General features: G+C 36.8%; 1 protein-coding gene across 1 annotated transcript in view; it reads left to right on the top strand.

The window, feature by feature from the left end:
* The window catches only part of Nebl (nebulette), a 124,698-nt gene that overhangs the window by 81,137 nt on the left and 26,483 nt on the right, over window positions 1–17,078 (top strand). The window contains 10 exon segments of the mRNA XM_047521769.1: window positions 1,473–1,577; window positions 3,322–3,414; window positions 6,136–6,228; window positions 8,585–8,677; window positions 10,041–10,133; window positions 11,403–11,495; window positions 12,695–12,721; window positions 12,723–12,800; window positions 13,795–13,966; window positions 16,572–16,664. Coding sequence (XP_047377725.1) covers window positions 1,473–1,577; window positions 3,322–3,414; window positions 6,136–6,228; window positions 8,585–8,677; window positions 10,041–10,133; window positions 11,403–11,495; window positions 12,695–12,721; window positions 12,723–12,800; window positions 13,795–13,966; window positions 16,572–16,664 — 940 coding nt within the window.

Consider the following 17,078-nt stretch of genomic DNA (forward strand, 5'->3'; position numbering starts at 1 on the left):
ATTCTTTTAAAAAAATGTGAAAGAGATAGTGACCTCAGAAGAAAATATTTATGGAATAAGAAGTTGCTTACAAAATTTGATATGGGCAAGAACTTTCATTAATGAATAATATCTTTGCTGTAATCTTTATATAGAAAAGAATGCATCCCAATGGAAAAATATAGTAGAGTGCATGAGAAAATTAAAACTTATAGAAAACTGAGCAAAGATTTAAATTTGATGAGCTGAATTTATGTTGAAAGTAATTTTTGACAAAATTTGGTCAAATTTGTCCATATTCTGGTTTGAACATAGCAAGAACCTTAAACATCAATGTGTTCAAAATGGAAGCATCAAGATGGCAGAGTTCAAATGTCAAAGGACTCGTGTGCTTCTCAACCTCCTTGGAATACAGTGATCAGGACCATCCTGAAGGGCATGTTTTCCTCTCCTCAGGGTTCACCTCATATATTCACCTATTCTCCTATTCACATACAAAATTAGACATAGTTCTGCCCTTGGGGGTCTACAGGCTAAAATCAAACTGATAAAGTATTATGAACCATGATATGTACTACTAAAAGTAGAAGAATCAAGAGTCAAGGCTTCCCAGAGGAAGCAGTTCCTCAGCTGTCAGATTTCCTGCCTGAAGCATTAAATTTTGAGTAGGACACTAGAGTGCATCAGAATTTAAGGGATTTTAAGTGCTTGAGGCTGTAGTGAAATCCTTAAGGAAGTGGAATGACACAGTGCTGCATTTCAACAGGAATAGCAGTTACTTTCCTTAACAAGCAGCAGTATGCCATCATAGTTAACATCACTAACCGGAGTCCTTGACCTTCAATCCTAACTCTGATACTATCTGGTACCTCAGTTTCTCCATCATACAGATGGGGATAAGAATAGTTACTGCTTGTGATATTGGTTAACTAAGTAAATGTGTGTTGAGTATTTAGAATAGTACCTGTTACATAGCAAGGATTATGTATGTGCTGGTGCAAAGTAGAAAGTATTGTCCAGGTTTTATTGGAATTCATTGCAGTTCATTTGGTGGGTAGAAAATGGAAATTATTAAAATTTTAACTATAAAAATACGAGTATGTTTTCCTGAATCATAAATCTTTACTTAAAGTCGAAAGCAAAGCATTAATCTGGAAACACGGAAAAAAGTAGATTTGGAGATCCAGACTACTTGGAACAGGGAGTGGGGTGCTCATGGAAGAGCAGGTTCTAAGTTTAGGAAGGGCATAAGGTCAAGTGCTCTGAAGTGTCTGAATGGACTGAGGTGGGGCCATAGCCTGACAGAGGTGAGGCTGCCCCACTGGATGGTCTGCTCACTGCCTTTATTTTTGCTGTTGCATCAACAACTACTTTGAATCTTCAGATGTGACTTTGAGCCATGAAGCGATGGTGAAGTGAGAAGAAATGGTACCATTCCATCCTTCTTTTTCTTACACACAAAATTTCAGACTTGTGTTACTTTATGTTTTTAGAAAAAGTATAAAGATGAAGCAGAGAAAATGCTTTCTAATTATTCCACTGTGGCAGATACTCCTGAAATTCAGAGAATTAAGACAACTCAACAAAACATTAGTATGGTGAGTAGTGATTACAGATTGAGTATCCCTTATATGCAGTGCTTGGGACCAGAAGGTTTGGATTTTTAAAAATTTTACAATTTTCACATGTACATAATGAGATATCTTGAGGAAGGGACATAAGTCTAAACATGAAGTTAATTTCATATATTTCTGTACATAGACTGAATGAAAATTTTATATCATATTTTGGATGCATCCGTGTTTTGACTAGAACCCATCAAATGAGGTTAGGTGTAGAAGTTTCCACTTGTTGACACTCAGAGAGTTTTATATTTTAGAGGATTTTGGAATTTTGGATTAGAGATACCTGATCTGTATTTCTGTCTTTCTTTTCAGTTGCTCGTTGAAATTTTTTATTTTATAAGGAACCAGCCTTTTCTCTTGTCTTTTTTTTGGGGGGGGGTATATTTGAGTTTTTCCATCAAATGCATTATCTTTACTTCTTCAGAAGCACCAAGTATTCTCATAAGTTATGACTTGTCATGATTATTTAGGGGTTCCAAATTCAAATTTTATATTAGGTACAAGGGACAATTGTTAACTGAATTTTATAAGTTTAACTCAGGAAAGAAGTCGTCATCTTCCATACAGATTTTCCTTAGAAGATGAAAATAGTCCCATGTAGTAATTTTCTTTCTGCTGGTTGATTATTTGCATGGATAATATATCTAGAGGTTTATTAGTTCCATAACTAACTCACAAACTTTCTTATTTTTTCTATTTTGAGGAATAGAATTACATCAGTACTGTTCACTAAGATTGGGCCTATGTTTAATGGCTATATAAACCTGAATTCTATTCTAAAATTGTAAAAGGTGACCAGTCAATTTGTAATGTGGCATTGGCAAGTGTCTAATAAAAAAAAATGTGAATTCTATTCAGTTTGAGGGATTTTTCCACTTCCTAATTAATTGGCCAGCTTTAGCTCTCAGGGTATGCAGCTCGGGAACACAAGAAGGGCATGCTGTGTTGAGAAATGGAAAATTCTCACTGGAAGGATCAGGGAAAGAGACTGTTTTGCCTTTTGACTCCTGGAATTTTATGGCATTCTAGATTTTTAGCTTTGGGAGGGCAAACATTTTTCATGCCATATTCTTCCACCCTCACTGGGATTCACTGGATTACCAAATGTCAAGACGGGGATAATTCTGTCATGGGCTTTTCATAGAATTACTGTTTTTCAGTAGAGCACCTCTGCTTTTTGGTGTGCTTTGGGCCTGAAAGGGGGTAGATGTTGGTAAGGATGGAGAGACATGGGGGAAGTTAATGCATAAGTGGAAGAGGAGGAAGATAGACTTTGAATTAATGTTGATATTGACCATAGAGCTCATATTTTCTTGGAAGAGAACAAGGGCATCTTTGAGCTTGGAAGGACAGCGATAGCTTAAAATTTCACACCATTTTTTAATCAAATGCTACCTGCTTAGTGAGTTTTTATAATGTATGTTTTGATTTTTCTCACATATGTTTGTGACTTAGTCTGCAGTCAGCTAAGGTACCTATCATGCTGGAGAGTAAGTATAAGAGGGTTTCTTGTAAGGTTGTCAAATATGAAACCCAAGTTAGACTTTTATTATCATAATGGGTTGTTTAGTCAATTCATATAATGTTGATATTCATAAATAGAAGCAGTATTCACAGAACTATAAAACTGAAAAATGTGTTTCTTTTTTAACAATAGGATCTAGGACTTGAATTCTAATAAGCTTATAGTTTTCCTTTTCCTTCTTTTATAATAAAGGTATTTTATAAGAAAGACATAGGAGCTGGCACAGCAATAAAAGGTACTCCAGAGATGGAACGAGTGAAGAAAAATCAGCAAAATATTAGTTCAGTAAGTTCTTGATCGCATTAACTATCCTTTCCGGAGGCAGACAGAAGCTAGATAAGCATTTCTAGTTCTTTACTCAGCCAGTTGCTTTTTTCTTTTCTTTTTTTCCCCCTCCACTTTATTGAAATACGGTTTCATCAAATATCAAAGGCCTAACTTTCAGAATGAAAACTGTAGTCTTCTTCCCCTTGAAATAGCATTTCATTTTGATGTATCAGAGTAAAGAGGACACAGGTCATTTTAATGAAATCTAGGATTACGTTTCATCTTTCTGAACAGAATTTTCACTGTATTAAATTCTGTAGAGAAAGGATACATTTAGTACCTCCCTACTACTTGGGGGCAAGAAATTTTATACCCTGATAGAATGATCAAAGGCCCCCAAACATTTATTTAGTGATTTCAGCAAAGGTTTAGATTAAAAAAAAAAAAGAGAGAGTACCAGTTCATTTTCCCCCATGTTAGTCAGGTTTATGTGCTTTTTCTCACATATCTGCCCATATTTTTGTTTTCCAGCCTCATTTTATTTTCTACTCTCAGCAAAGAAAACCACATGCCTTCACTGTAAATGGTAAAATAACTTACCCTCCAATTACTTTTGGATGGAGGGAAGGTTAGAAGAGGTGCTTAATATTATAAGTTAAATTTTCTTCCATTCCGTGCTTGACATTTATGGATAATTGCCATCCTGACTAATAGGTATTCCTTCATGTGCATTTAGCACATTTAGTTTCTTGTTAATGAAGTAAAAGCAGATTCTTCCCTTAAATCCCCTTCCTTGACCTATCTCTTCATCTTCACTCTTGGAGACACTACCTTCCACAACTTTCCTTTAAGTAATCCAGGTAGAACTGCCTTGATGAGACTCATCTAAATAAGGGTAACTCTGATAGTTTTGTGACTTTCTGAGAACATGTGCTGGTGCTTCTGGAGAAAGCGTAGGAGGGGCAAAGTGATGCTGTAGTAAAACACACTTTAAAATATTATAAAAAATTCTGCAGAATGCTAGTGCAATAAAACCTGTGTAGCATAAATGAAGCTATTTCCTGAAGAAGTCTGGACCTGGAGGCTAGAGGTGTTGATGAGAGCATATGAATGTGCTCATATTGAGACCCCGCATCAGACAGCACTGATCTGGCAGAAAAATTAGTTTAGGAAAGAAACGTAAAATGTTTATTTCCTTCGCTTCCAAATGATAATGTTTGAAATGCACCTATCAATGTACTGGGATATAAATGTTCTGTAGTGTGCAATTCGATAGCCTACAGTGAAATGACAGTGCCGTTTTGATTATTTTAGAGCCCTGTGAAAAACAAAAATGTTCATCTTTAATCATGTTGAGCTTCTCATCTGGGGTAAATCACACAAAGTTGTATGGTATATCACTTCTTCCCCCAGCATCCCTCAGCCTCTTCTAGCAGACAATAAATGCGTAGCTCTGTATCTCCGAGGTTGGGCCATGAACTCCTGCTTAGTATTCAAATGGAAAGTTGCCCTTTCAAGATTAGCCAGATCTGTCAAACTGAGAGGTGATTCACTAACATTTAAACATCTCGACATTTTCCACCTCTGAGTACAAGCCTTTTCACTATTAGCTCTCTGCTAAGAACTGTTTTTGAATTTTATTTAGAGGTAACCTGTCACAGTGAACTTCCAATTTAACTGTTTAGGTCTGGACTGATAGTGGCATTGTTACTTATGCTAAATTCACAGGTGCTAAGATGTAGATGACATCTGAGGTATTGAGGCACTTTTTCTTTAAGACAGCCAACCTGGATTACAGACTGGGTTATTTTAAACATCACCAAGTGATTTCTAAAACATGTTTTGTGTAGATTTAATTCTGCTGAATTTCAACTTGTGCTCCTTAAAGGTAGCCTTGGCTACCACATATGTAATGTGTGCACATGTCCTTTTTCTTAAACCCAATCTTCCATGTATTTTTGATATATTAAAACACCACCTGAAATGAGGACCCCACTGATTGTGTTGTAAATTTAAAGAGCTGTTTCTTGTCACATGCATCACTGTGTGCTGGTGTTACTCTTGGGTTGATATGCCAGTGAATGTGTTTGACAGGGTGGCTTTTGGATGAAGTCGATGCCAAGGATATAGGGACCTTTACCGAACTTGATTGCCAGTCTTTCTGGCACCAACCTTAGAGTGATCAGGACTCATTGGTCTATGCTTTCAGTACATTTTCCTCCACCTCCCCTTTTCTCTTCTTTTCCTGTGGTCACTTTATCTCCCCCACCCCCATTCTGGATTATGTGTGCTCTTAGACAAGCAGTGTTCCCAAGACACTATGGCTAACTCAATTTGACTTTTGCCTTTTAATACATGTTAAATTCTAATTAACATTAATAAATTGAAACTGCTTTTCAGATAGAAAATAATCAATTGTTATTATTATTTAATTTCCAAGTTTTTCATGTATCTGCCTAATGATAAAATTTATATTTATAAGCAACATTTGCTCATTTTAATTAAGGAACTTCTATAGTGGTGGATAGGTGAATAGGCATGAATTTATTTGTAGCTCAGGATAAAGAAATCCTGAAAACATCAGATAAAATAAAAAATTGTGTTCCCATTGAAGGAAAAGTAGTATTGGAATTAAAAACCTCAATTATGTAAGAGTTATAACTAAAAGAATGCTTAACTACATTTTTTGTGAGTAGAATACAATTAATACTACTCTATTTTTTTTTATAAATTATTCAGGTGAAATACAAAGAAGAGATTAAATGTGCAACAGCTATTTCTGATCCTCCAGAGCTAAAGAGAGTTAAAGAAAACCAGAAGAACATCAGCAATGTGATCATATTTCCTTAAGTATTTTTTTCTATTTTATTGAATGCCAACATATAATGAAGGCGAGGACCTGTGCAGATAAACCCTCACTTAGGATGGATGCCATTGCAACAGGGTCATTCCTTCAAAGTGCAGATAACATTGTATCCATCTTCATGTCCTCCCTACATAGCCAATGCTTCATGGGCTTTTGCTATTAAGTGTCTACTCTGTTCTTGTTCTTGGGGGGAATTTGAAGGTAAGTGAGATATTCTGTAAGGTTAGGGGTGGTGGATATGCTCAGGGTCTCTAGGAGAAACACATGGAAGAAGTAACTGTTATGTATTGTTTAAGTGCTAGCACAGTAGTCTTTATTGAATGTTCACTGGGCTTTCTGAGTACTCTCCATGTACTCTCTCATTTATTAAGAGTAATGATACCTCTTGCAAAGTACTATGGAAACTCAAATAAGGAAAGCTATGTTGGGGAGAGAGAAGCAGCCTTGGAGAAGGAGTAACATTGGAGTTAGATACTGAAGAATGCATAACAGTTTGGGGTGGCTTTTGTGAGGAAGGACCTTCTCAAAGAGCAAACGGATTATGTTCAGGCTCCATGGCCCAGTTGAGAAAGAGGAGAGGAAAAATGGGATGAGTAATTGGGATGAGGGGTGATAGGAGATGATGGTGGAGAGGGGAATTGTGTTAAAAACCAAAGAGTTATAGCACCGAGCCTCTGGGTATGTCTACCATGTGGGTCATACGCCATTATGGCATTTGAGATACCAAGTGCCCCCATATGTCCAGTGCATGACTTAGTGATCATATTGTTTTAATGTGCATCTCCTTCTAAAAGAAGGGTTACTAGTTTTTAATTTAGGGTAGAAATTTAACATTACCTTAAAACAACTTTATTTAAAAAAAAAAATTAAGCTGGGTGCAGTGGTACATACCTGTAATCCCAAAGGAGGCTGAGGCAGGAGGATTGCAAAATCAAAGCCAGCCACAGCAACTTAGGCCTGCCTCAAAATCAAATATAAACAGGATGGGGATGTGACTCAGTGGTTAAGCACCCCCAGTTTCAATCCCTACTCCCAAAAATATATTATAGTTAATAAAAAAAGTAATACTATAAATAGTAGCAGAGGTATTATTTATAGAATTTGCTTGGTGTGGCATATGAAAAATGGTATGCAAAGGGCAGAAATTTAGGCAACCCTGGGGTGGAGGATAGGAAGATGGACCCTAAATGGTTGGTTTGACCCTACTGCAGATCTTATTTGCTATATAAAGCATCCATCCCTGGAACCCTAATTTCCTCATCTATAAAACAGGGATTAGAGTATTTAGGAGATATTGCTGTAAAGCGTATGGAATGTTTGCCACCAATAAGATTAGCCTGAAACTTTCCTCACTTTAATTCAATCATCTCAGTCACAAGAATCTTCCTCAACTCTCAAATGACATACCATGGCACAAAGAAAGCCTCTCGTCGAGAACTTCCAAAGAGGTCACCATCAGAAAGAGCCTGACTCTTTTTCGTTTCTTTTCCAAGCTTCTCAAACTTCTCTTCACTTGCCTGTTCACTCTGGAGAGATTGCATTTCAAGTCAATGTTACCTGCAGGTCCCCAATGCTCAATTTAAACTAAAAAAAATCAGTAAGATTGTCCCCGTGGTGTTGCTTGCAAGGGATCTCAACCTCTAACTCTGCTTTTGCCTGTCAAAAATTCATTTGACACACGCCATTATTTCTCTGGGTTTGATGCTCATTTATTTCCTGTGGTGTGGTGACGTTGCTGGGAAAGCTGACTACAAACAATGGAATCTTATCCCCCAGCTAAGAAGGAACGTGTTTGTGCAGGAGGTCAAAAAAATTTCCATAATGCTGGGTCAGAGGGTAGGCGTTCCTGTGTTAGAACTTCACAGACAAGGGAAGTTGGAGGCTTGTGGTTTCTTTAATAATGGCAGTGGGGACTGAGGATTTGTGTGTCCCTCCTTCTTAATGATAAGAGTGCATAATCATTATTTTAAAATATAAGATGGTAATTTGATAAACACTTTAGTGCTATGAAGCAACAAGTTAATAGAAGACATAATTCATTATTATGGATAAGATCAAACTCAGGTGGGGCCACCAATAAATAATAGTTTGAGGAATATCAATGAAAAGTTTAACATAAAACATTTGACAAAGAAAAGCTGAGAGACTAGGATCACTGAGAAGATGAAGTCTATTAGCAATACCTGTTCCTCTGTAAAATCCTAATGAAGATTCTACTGATGAGTGCCCTGTGGCCACTTGACATTTCTATTAATCGGTCCCAACATATTGGTTCACATTTGTTTCCTGTAATCCCAACCCATTTCTCACCTTGTCCTCCAGCTCCAGTATAAAGAGCAAAACTATAAGGCCACTCCAATAAGCATGACCCCAGAGATAGAGAGGGTGAGGCGAAACCAGGAGCAGCTGAGTACGGCAAGTAGTTTCTGTTTTCTTTTACAGTTTATTGAACATTTTATATTTTTATTTTTAAATAATGCTCTCTGTGAAGCATTAAACACATTCAAATTCTCCTTTACCCAGTCACACATTGAAGGGCATTATGACTATTTCATGTGAGTCCAGGAAGCTTGGGACTTTGAATTAAGTACTCAAATATGCTAGGCATTGTCCCAATCATTGGAACATAAAGATGAGTAAGACCCAGGGCCTCTCCCTGTGAGTCTCATGGATTATTAGTAAATCTCTAAAAATATGTTAGGGTAGGGTAAGGAGAGCAGGATCTGTTGTCAATTGTGGGGAAGAAAATATATCTATCAGAATAGGGCAAAGTAGAACCTGGCTTGATTGGCAAGGGACCTTAAGAGCAAAATGGGAAACTATTATTCAACTATTCTCTTTAAAAAAAAATTTTTTTTGTAGTTGTAGATGGATAACATGCCTTTATTTAATTTATTTATTTTTATGCGGTGCTAAGGATCGAACCCAGTGCCTCATAAATGCTAGGCAAGCGCTCTGCCACTGAGCTACGGCCCCGACCCCTCAACTGTTCTTAATCTATTGATAGTAAAGAAGTAACAGCTAACAGTTATGAGTCACCTCTACTCTGGGTTGGACCCTGTGCTAATGTTTTATGTGAACCCATGAGTTTAGCATTATTCATTTCTCTGACGGCTAGATGTGGGCAACTGTGTCTGGAGATCAGTGGACATGCCAGGGACCCACAGTGGCAAGAAGAGAGCTAGAATTTAAACCCAGGCCTCTTAATGCTCAGAAATTCCTTCTAAGGGTCCTCAAATAGTTTTTTTGCCCTTTATGGAGTGTTCCCCAAAATAAACAATAGCTGTTTTCTTTCAAAAGAGGTAATTTTGAAAGTCTTTATCATTTAAGAGCTTGTTGTCTCAGGTGGAGGAGAAAAATCAAGCTCAATGTTAAGATCTCTGGGAGGTGGATGAAATAGGAGATCTTTTGAAAGGAGAAGTCCCAGGGTCAGAGGGAAACCTTCCCAGGCTGCCACACGGACTTCATTCTGGTTCTGTTGTCCTGATTTCATTCCAGAGATTTCTAAGCATGCTCCCTTATATTTCGATTGCTTTCATCTGTGGAATTTGCAGTTAGTTTTGACATTGAATAGCCACATATTTACTGACAACTCCTTTTTAAGCAAGATAACCAATGTTTTGTGCTCGCTGAGTTAGACCACTCAGTCTGAATGTAGCTATCAATAGGAAGGTTGATGTAGAGGTATTATGAAAAAAAGCATAAAATGGGTGAGTTTTGAGTCTCATCCTCTGTGTCCATTCTTCTATGCATTAAGTTTCTTATTTTTCCTCCACAGGTAAAATACAAAGGACAGATTAAACAGGCAACTGCCATTTCTGACCCACCAGAGCTGAAGAGAGTGAAAGAAAACCAGAAGAACCTCAGCAATGTGGGCTCATCTTAGTGATTTTTTGTTTTTTTTTTTTTTTTGCTTAAGATATCAAATGTAGTGCCCATATGTAGGCGAAGGGGTTGTAGTTCTACGTTTTCATATCCCTCAGTTAATATTCTGTTCTCAGGGACCTAACAACTTCCTTGAAAGAATTCAGGGTCCCGCATGATGTGGAGTGTCCAGTGCCACATCATGACGATTTTTTCCCCGTGGGTTATTGTTGATCCTCCGTATCTTGTCTTCATGCTGATCAATGCTGTGGTTCCCCCAAAGGGAGGCAGGGCTACTTTTGGTCATGCCGACCTGCAATCACTCTCTCCCACTCTTTTTTTGAGTTGCACATGTTCTTATTCTCCAGCCTCCTACCAGCCTCATTTCCCACTCTCTGTGATTATTACTGTATTTCTGGGCAGTGTCCAGGGAGAAATGATAAAGTGTGCTTGGCTGAACAGAGCAAATGAAACAGGGCCAATTTAGGGGCCCTTGAACCGAGGTTGGCGGTTTTTACTTAGACACCGACTGGTGACTTGCTCTAATTCCCCTTTGTTTATATAATCCGAGGATGCAGTTCACTGAGAGAAAAATTTTTTTTCTGAAGTCATTAACATATAGATTGGGTTCTTTGGAAAAGGAAATTTGGAAATCGATTGTATTCAAAGAAATCTTTTATTCTTCAAACACGTAAAGTCATTTGACCAGTTTATGAAGCAGGTTTTGGTTTGATACTTTTCCTAGCAACTGTATTTTGGAGAAGTAGATGTCATCTTGTCCTTGATGTGATTCCATTACTCTCAACTAGGAACATGGTTATTGAGAAGGAGGAATGGAGGACTGGGGAGCATACTAGTCTTTTTATATGACCACAGTCACCTGTTTAAACACATCCTTATAAAATTTCTACAGTAGTTAATTCTTAAGAAACCACACCTATGTAGGACCATTCTATATGGGCAAGAGGACCTGTAAGTAATATCCATGAAGACAGCTCTCATGGTCCTCTGTAATTGAAGGCTTACTACAGGTTTACTGATGCTATGCCCATATATTTCAGTATGTCCACAGTGATTCAAACATATTGTTATGGGATGAAATAAAATAGATGCTTTAAGATGCAAGCATGTTAAGTATGACTAGACCCCTGATAGTGTTCTTCTTTTTTAAAATAGATTTTCTTCCTTAGACTACTCTTTAAAAACAAGCACTGATAGACTCTCGTTTAATGAAATTGATTCACAGCGCTCTACTTTTTGTTCTCTGAAATGACAGGTTTATTATAAAGGTCAGTTGGGAAGAGCTACAGCTTTAAGTGTAACTCCTGAAATGGAAAGAGTAAAGAAGAATCAAGAAAATATTAGCTCGGCAAGTGGTTTTATTCATTTTGGACTATCACAAAGGACATGTCCTTTATAATTTACTTGGAGTCTAATTTTTTTCCTTGTGAAAATAAACTGTGATATTTCCTTTAAATACTTGTGTTATTTCAAATGACTTCCAAAAGCTGCCTCTGTACAAATTTACTTTATCCTTCAGCCCTTCATTGATATTTTCAGATATGACTGACAGTTACATTTACAGTTTATTTAAACAATGCTTCATGTTATTTTAGCCAGTATCTTTGAAAATGATAAAGTCTTGGAAGCAAAAGTTAAAATTGTCATTTTGCTGATGTCTTTTATTGAGCGTGGGTTGTTAAGTGAAAAGCAAAATAGAAAGAGAGTCATTCCTCCAATGCAAGGACCTAAAGGGAAAATATCTTTAAATGCATTTTATACAAAATTCAGTTATTCATGAAAGTTATTCATGGTGCACATCGGTGTCTACTTTGGAGGGTATGCATTCTCTTAGTGAATATTAGGGCTTCAGCTCTGAATTGCATATATGGACTCAGGTCTCAGTACTTGGAGTCCTGCTCTTACACATAATCAGCTTCATATATGTCTGACCTGAGGGTCAGTCATGAAGAACACAGGCCCTGTTCCTGGCACATCTTGAAGAACTCCATGACTGGCATCCAGCATTAAGGCTTCATAATTTCCAGTTTCTGGTGGCATTTCTGTCTAGAGATATTGGGTGTGTCCAACATAAATTACCTTTAAGCTTTGGCTGCTTTAAAGGAAAACTAGATTTGTTCTTCATTCTCTAAGGAGAGAAAAAGAAGTAGAGGAAGTAGAGGGAAACTTGGTATGCATTCTTCAACACTGTTATGATAGGAAATGGGGAAATTTAGAAACAAAATAAATTTAGGTGCTATTTAGTTTTAGACTTTTTCTGTTTAAATATAAGTTTTACTGAGTATGTTGCTAGCAACCATTGGTCATACACATTGTTTTTGTTTGATAGATTTAAGTCAGTTTGCAATAACCTTTAAGGGAGATCTTTGAGAGTAAAAATTTAGGTTGTTATTCTAGAACAAAATATAATTCAGGAAAAAAAAAAACTGCCTGGGAAATAGTTTGAAGATGGTGCATATGTTTGACTCATTTGGAAAACTTAAAATAAGTTATGTCCTGGTTTTTGGTCTTATAATTGTCTTATTATGTCTACTATTTACTTTGCAGGTAAAATATACTCAGGACCATAAAACTGATGAAAGGCAGACCAAGTCTGCTTTTAGATTCACCTGGTCTGAGACATGTTAAAGAAGCACAAAATCATATTTCAATGGTAGGGTACAACCTGATCATACTTCCTATGACTAAAAGATACTAAGGAGCGACAAGACCAGCATATGGATGGCATTAGTTCACTATTAATTTAGATTACTAATGAAGCATGGAAACTTGGATGAGCCTGCTTTTTTTGTGAGGGGGGATTCTAATCACATTGGAATGTCATGAAAATATTTAGTCTAATAAAATAATTTTTCTCAGTGTCTTTTTTCAGTGTGCTTTTATTTCTAACATGACTATTATAAATGCATTTTGCAAAGGACATTTGCCTAGACTTCTTTTTGACTAATTTTAAGATAGAGTGTGGTGTGTTTGCTTGTCATAAAGGATATGAAAAAGAAGTGTTTTTAAAACAGTTTCATGAGATGTCATTTATCCACCATTAAATTCATCTATCAAGTGTTTTATTCAGGGTTCCATTCAATGGCTTCTAGAACATGACAAAATGTAAATGTACATATTGCAGTGTATACAATTTGGATGTATATAGTTACAAGTTTTTGTAACTATGGATAAATTTTTTATTTGTGAATAAAAAATTGTAAATATATACACCCAAATTATATACATCATTATCCGTAGCTCTGTTAATGTAATTTTAAATAATACTGTTTTCTTGGATAATTATAAGTAGTGTATCACTTTACTGCATATTGAAGGTCAAGAGAGGAAATTAGTTTTTATCTAAACTAGCGTATTTTACAAAGTAAGCCAAGTTTTAAAACTATTATCTTTTACAACTTCTTACAGAAGTACACATTTATGTATGATTTTAAAGAGACACCAACCAAAGTGATTAAAAACATGGTGAAAATGTCAACACTCGATTTCTGATATTATTTTTAGACTAACTGGAAAAGATACATCAGCGTAGAAAATAACCCAGATGCAGCTTTTGCAGTAACACCTGTCAGTCTATCAAAACTTTGAGAGACAGATAACAATCAGAAAACTTCATTTTGAGTTAATACTCTTTTTCTTTTTTTCAGGTAAAATATCATGAAGATTTTGAGAAGACAAAGGGAAGGGGCTTCACTCCTGTGGTGGACGATCCTGTGACTGAGCGAGTAAGGAAGAACACCCAGGTTGTCAGCGATGCTGCTTACAAAGGTATCCAGCCTCACGTGGTGGAAATGGACAGGAGGCCTGGAATCATTGTTGGTAAGCTGGTGGTCTTTCTCAGGGTATGCCTGATCTAAAAGATTGTACTCGTTCTAAGCACTAGCCTTCTTATTCAGTTGACTTCCCATCAAATGTTTAATTTGGTGCCCAATGCAAAATGGACTACAGCTCAAGTGTTATTTGGTACCATGTTGAATGGAATTCATGGTATTCACCGGCTATCATTGCAAATGATCTCTGTTCTTGGAAGTTCTTTCTTTTCTTGGAAGTCTTTAATAGCTTTCTGATCTTAAGAATGTTTCTACTTGTTAAACAAAGAAACAGCCCAGACATGGATGATGACAATTATATAACAATTATTTTGTTTTCTTTTGGTTTTGTGTCCTTGGTCAAGGTATGGTACTGTAGACATTGTATACCTGGGTGGCAGAAAGAACCATAACATATTTAGGTCCTTTTGCCACAGACATGCCAGAGAGATTCTGAAGTATTACATAATATGAATCTTTTGTATTTTTAAAATATTATTTCTGAACTGGGATAATTGGGAACCATTTGAAAGTCCCATAATTTAAGAGGGGCCTTCTCTTCCTATCTCTTAGGTCTCTGAGGAGAAATTCTAGGAGAGTAGTGTTGAATGTTGCTTGAGATAGGGACAAGGTTCAGATGGCGTATGAGGCAGGGCCAAGAAGAAAAATTTTTATTTCTCAATATATATCAACAACTCTTAACTCTTGTCTCCTTCAGAGTACTTACCCTCTGATTTTTTTTTATAGCTCTTTTCCAACTCTGGAGGTCAAAGAATATTTTTGTACTCACAGTGTATAAATAAATACCTCTCAGTAATCTCAGTGTTAGATTTTCTTCATCTTCAAGAGTAAGAGTTTATGTTCTGAAATAGTACTTGTGAAGGGCATTTAGAGGACAGTTGGGTGGGAAGGTATATATATCTTAGTCAAAACAAGAGTACTAAGGTCAGAGCACTAAGTGATGGGATGATTAACCAAAGTGACTCCAAAAGTATTTCACAAAGAAATATCACAAACATATTCATGGGCAATTGATAGCTTTACTTATCTTTCCAAGTGGGTTACTTCAGAGGACCACATTAAGTTGGTTGGATGAATCGTGATCTTTTCATTAAAAGTAACACAGAAAGAGGGCATTTCATCCTGTGTGCTAGAGTCTCACAAGGGGTAGTCGATTCATCTCACTAGGGTGAGGATTTACCCCAGGGTCCTACAGAGATCAGGGACCAGCGATAATGATGACATCATTGCTGAAAACCATGAACCTCTCTAGACCTTGGACTCTTGGATTCAGTACTCATACCTGTTGAGATAGAAACTATTACTGTTTTTAAAAATGTAAGATGTATAACTCTAAATAATTTACTTACAGGGCACCCCAGAAGTCAGTTTATTTTCTCTGATTGGGAGAATCTGTTTCCATTGCGTGCTTGCCTCTGAAAGCACAAAATGAAGTGCATTCAACAAAACATAAAACTTTCCACGGGCCAGTTTCTATACCAGGCATGCAAATACAGGTTTTGAGACATTCTGGGTAATGCAGACTAAGCCCATTGTGTGGCTTCTAGTTTGGTTGGAGACTCTGCTACGTACTAGTTGCATGATCTTGGCCAAGCTACTCAATCTCCTTGTGTCTCAGTTTCCTCATTTATAAAATGGGGATAATTATAGTACATATTTTAGAACGTATATAGTGTAAATGAGTTAGTTTATACCCACATAGTGCCTGGCACTGTGCAATGTTAATTAAAACAGACACAGTTTGCCAATTCCAGTTAATTTTTTTTTTTTTTTTACTCTTGCCTCATTTTTGCCATATGTCCAAACTAGGCTCTTATTTTCCAGGTGTATAGCACTGTGTAACTCATTTTAGGACTATAAGTTCATTTAGGGTGCCCTATGATCAGGGGCAACTGATAAGTTTGAAAGTGGGTAGATTTGGATTTTACCTCCAACTAAGATAGGAGGAGGATACATGGCCTTGTATGGTCTCTTCACTGATCATGGAAGTGAACTAATTTGTGCTTATTGAGAGCCAAGCAGTGAACTGATTTGTACTTATTGAGAACCGGAAGTTGCTCTCCATCTTTCTGTCCCTCAAGATTCTGTGCTGGAGTTCTGGCTTTCAGCATTTTTTGATAAATGTATCTTCTATGGTTTCATTTATCACAGACTCAGAATGAAAATTGGACTTGCCATTGCCCACATTCCTAATATATATCCTTGTTCTAGGGGAAATTTTTTTTTGTTAGTTTAGTTTTGTAACTAAACTATTTACTCAAACACTGCCTGTTTCAGTAGGGCAAGGAGTGATTGAGGTTTCAGGGGGACAAGGGCTGCATAGTTGCCCACCAATGCACATGCCTTGCATGAGGGGTCACAGGTACCTCAGTGAGGTACGTGCAATATGGCAGGTCTGGGGAGGAATTGGGAAACTTAACTTTGATTGCAAAGTTTTCTCAACAGGTACATGTGAAAGTGTGACTATCCCTTTGTTCTCCGGATTCTGCAGCACAATGGATTTGCTTTTTACTTTTGCCTTTTCCTCCATTCTCTTTGGTGCTGACTTTTAAAATTTCCACCTTGATTTGTTGATTCCTTCCTCTTGGTGAAAGACCTTAAAGTTTGGCGCACAGATCCTGGCTCTATCTTCGACATCGATCCCCTGGAAGACAATATTCAGTCTAGAAGTCTCCATATGCTCTCTGGTATTGCTCACATTTTGAGTTCCTCTCCTTTTACGTGGTTTTGTCCTGGAAGTGAGGCTACTGTGACTGTAGACGTTTCTTGTAGCAACGGGGTAATGTAAATTTTAAAGTTGAGAATCTGAAAACCCCCCAAAGCGCTATGCTGCTTTAAAATACCATTAATTATTTATGAAAGTAAAACTTGCAAAGGAGCTTTTTAATAAATCCTAGATTTGTTTGTCCTAGATTCATTTAAAATGTGTCTAGAGCTTACTTACATTTGCTTTTTATTAGTGAATGTGATTTTATAGGCTTTCTGGGTTTACAAATACAGTTATTTGGATTCCACTAAGTTGCTAAGAGATAAGTGAGATTCATTTTGTGAAATATGCAGTAACAATATTTTAAGGATAGATTTTTAAAATTATATGTGGA

Source organism: Sciurus carolinensis, chromosome 12 (assembly GCF_902686445.1).
Source record: "Sciurus carolinensis chromosome 12, mSciCar1.2, whole genome shotgun sequence".
Classification (NCBI taxonomy): Eukaryota; Metazoa; Chordata; class Mammalia; order Rodentia; family Sciuridae; genus Sciurus; species Sciurus carolinensis.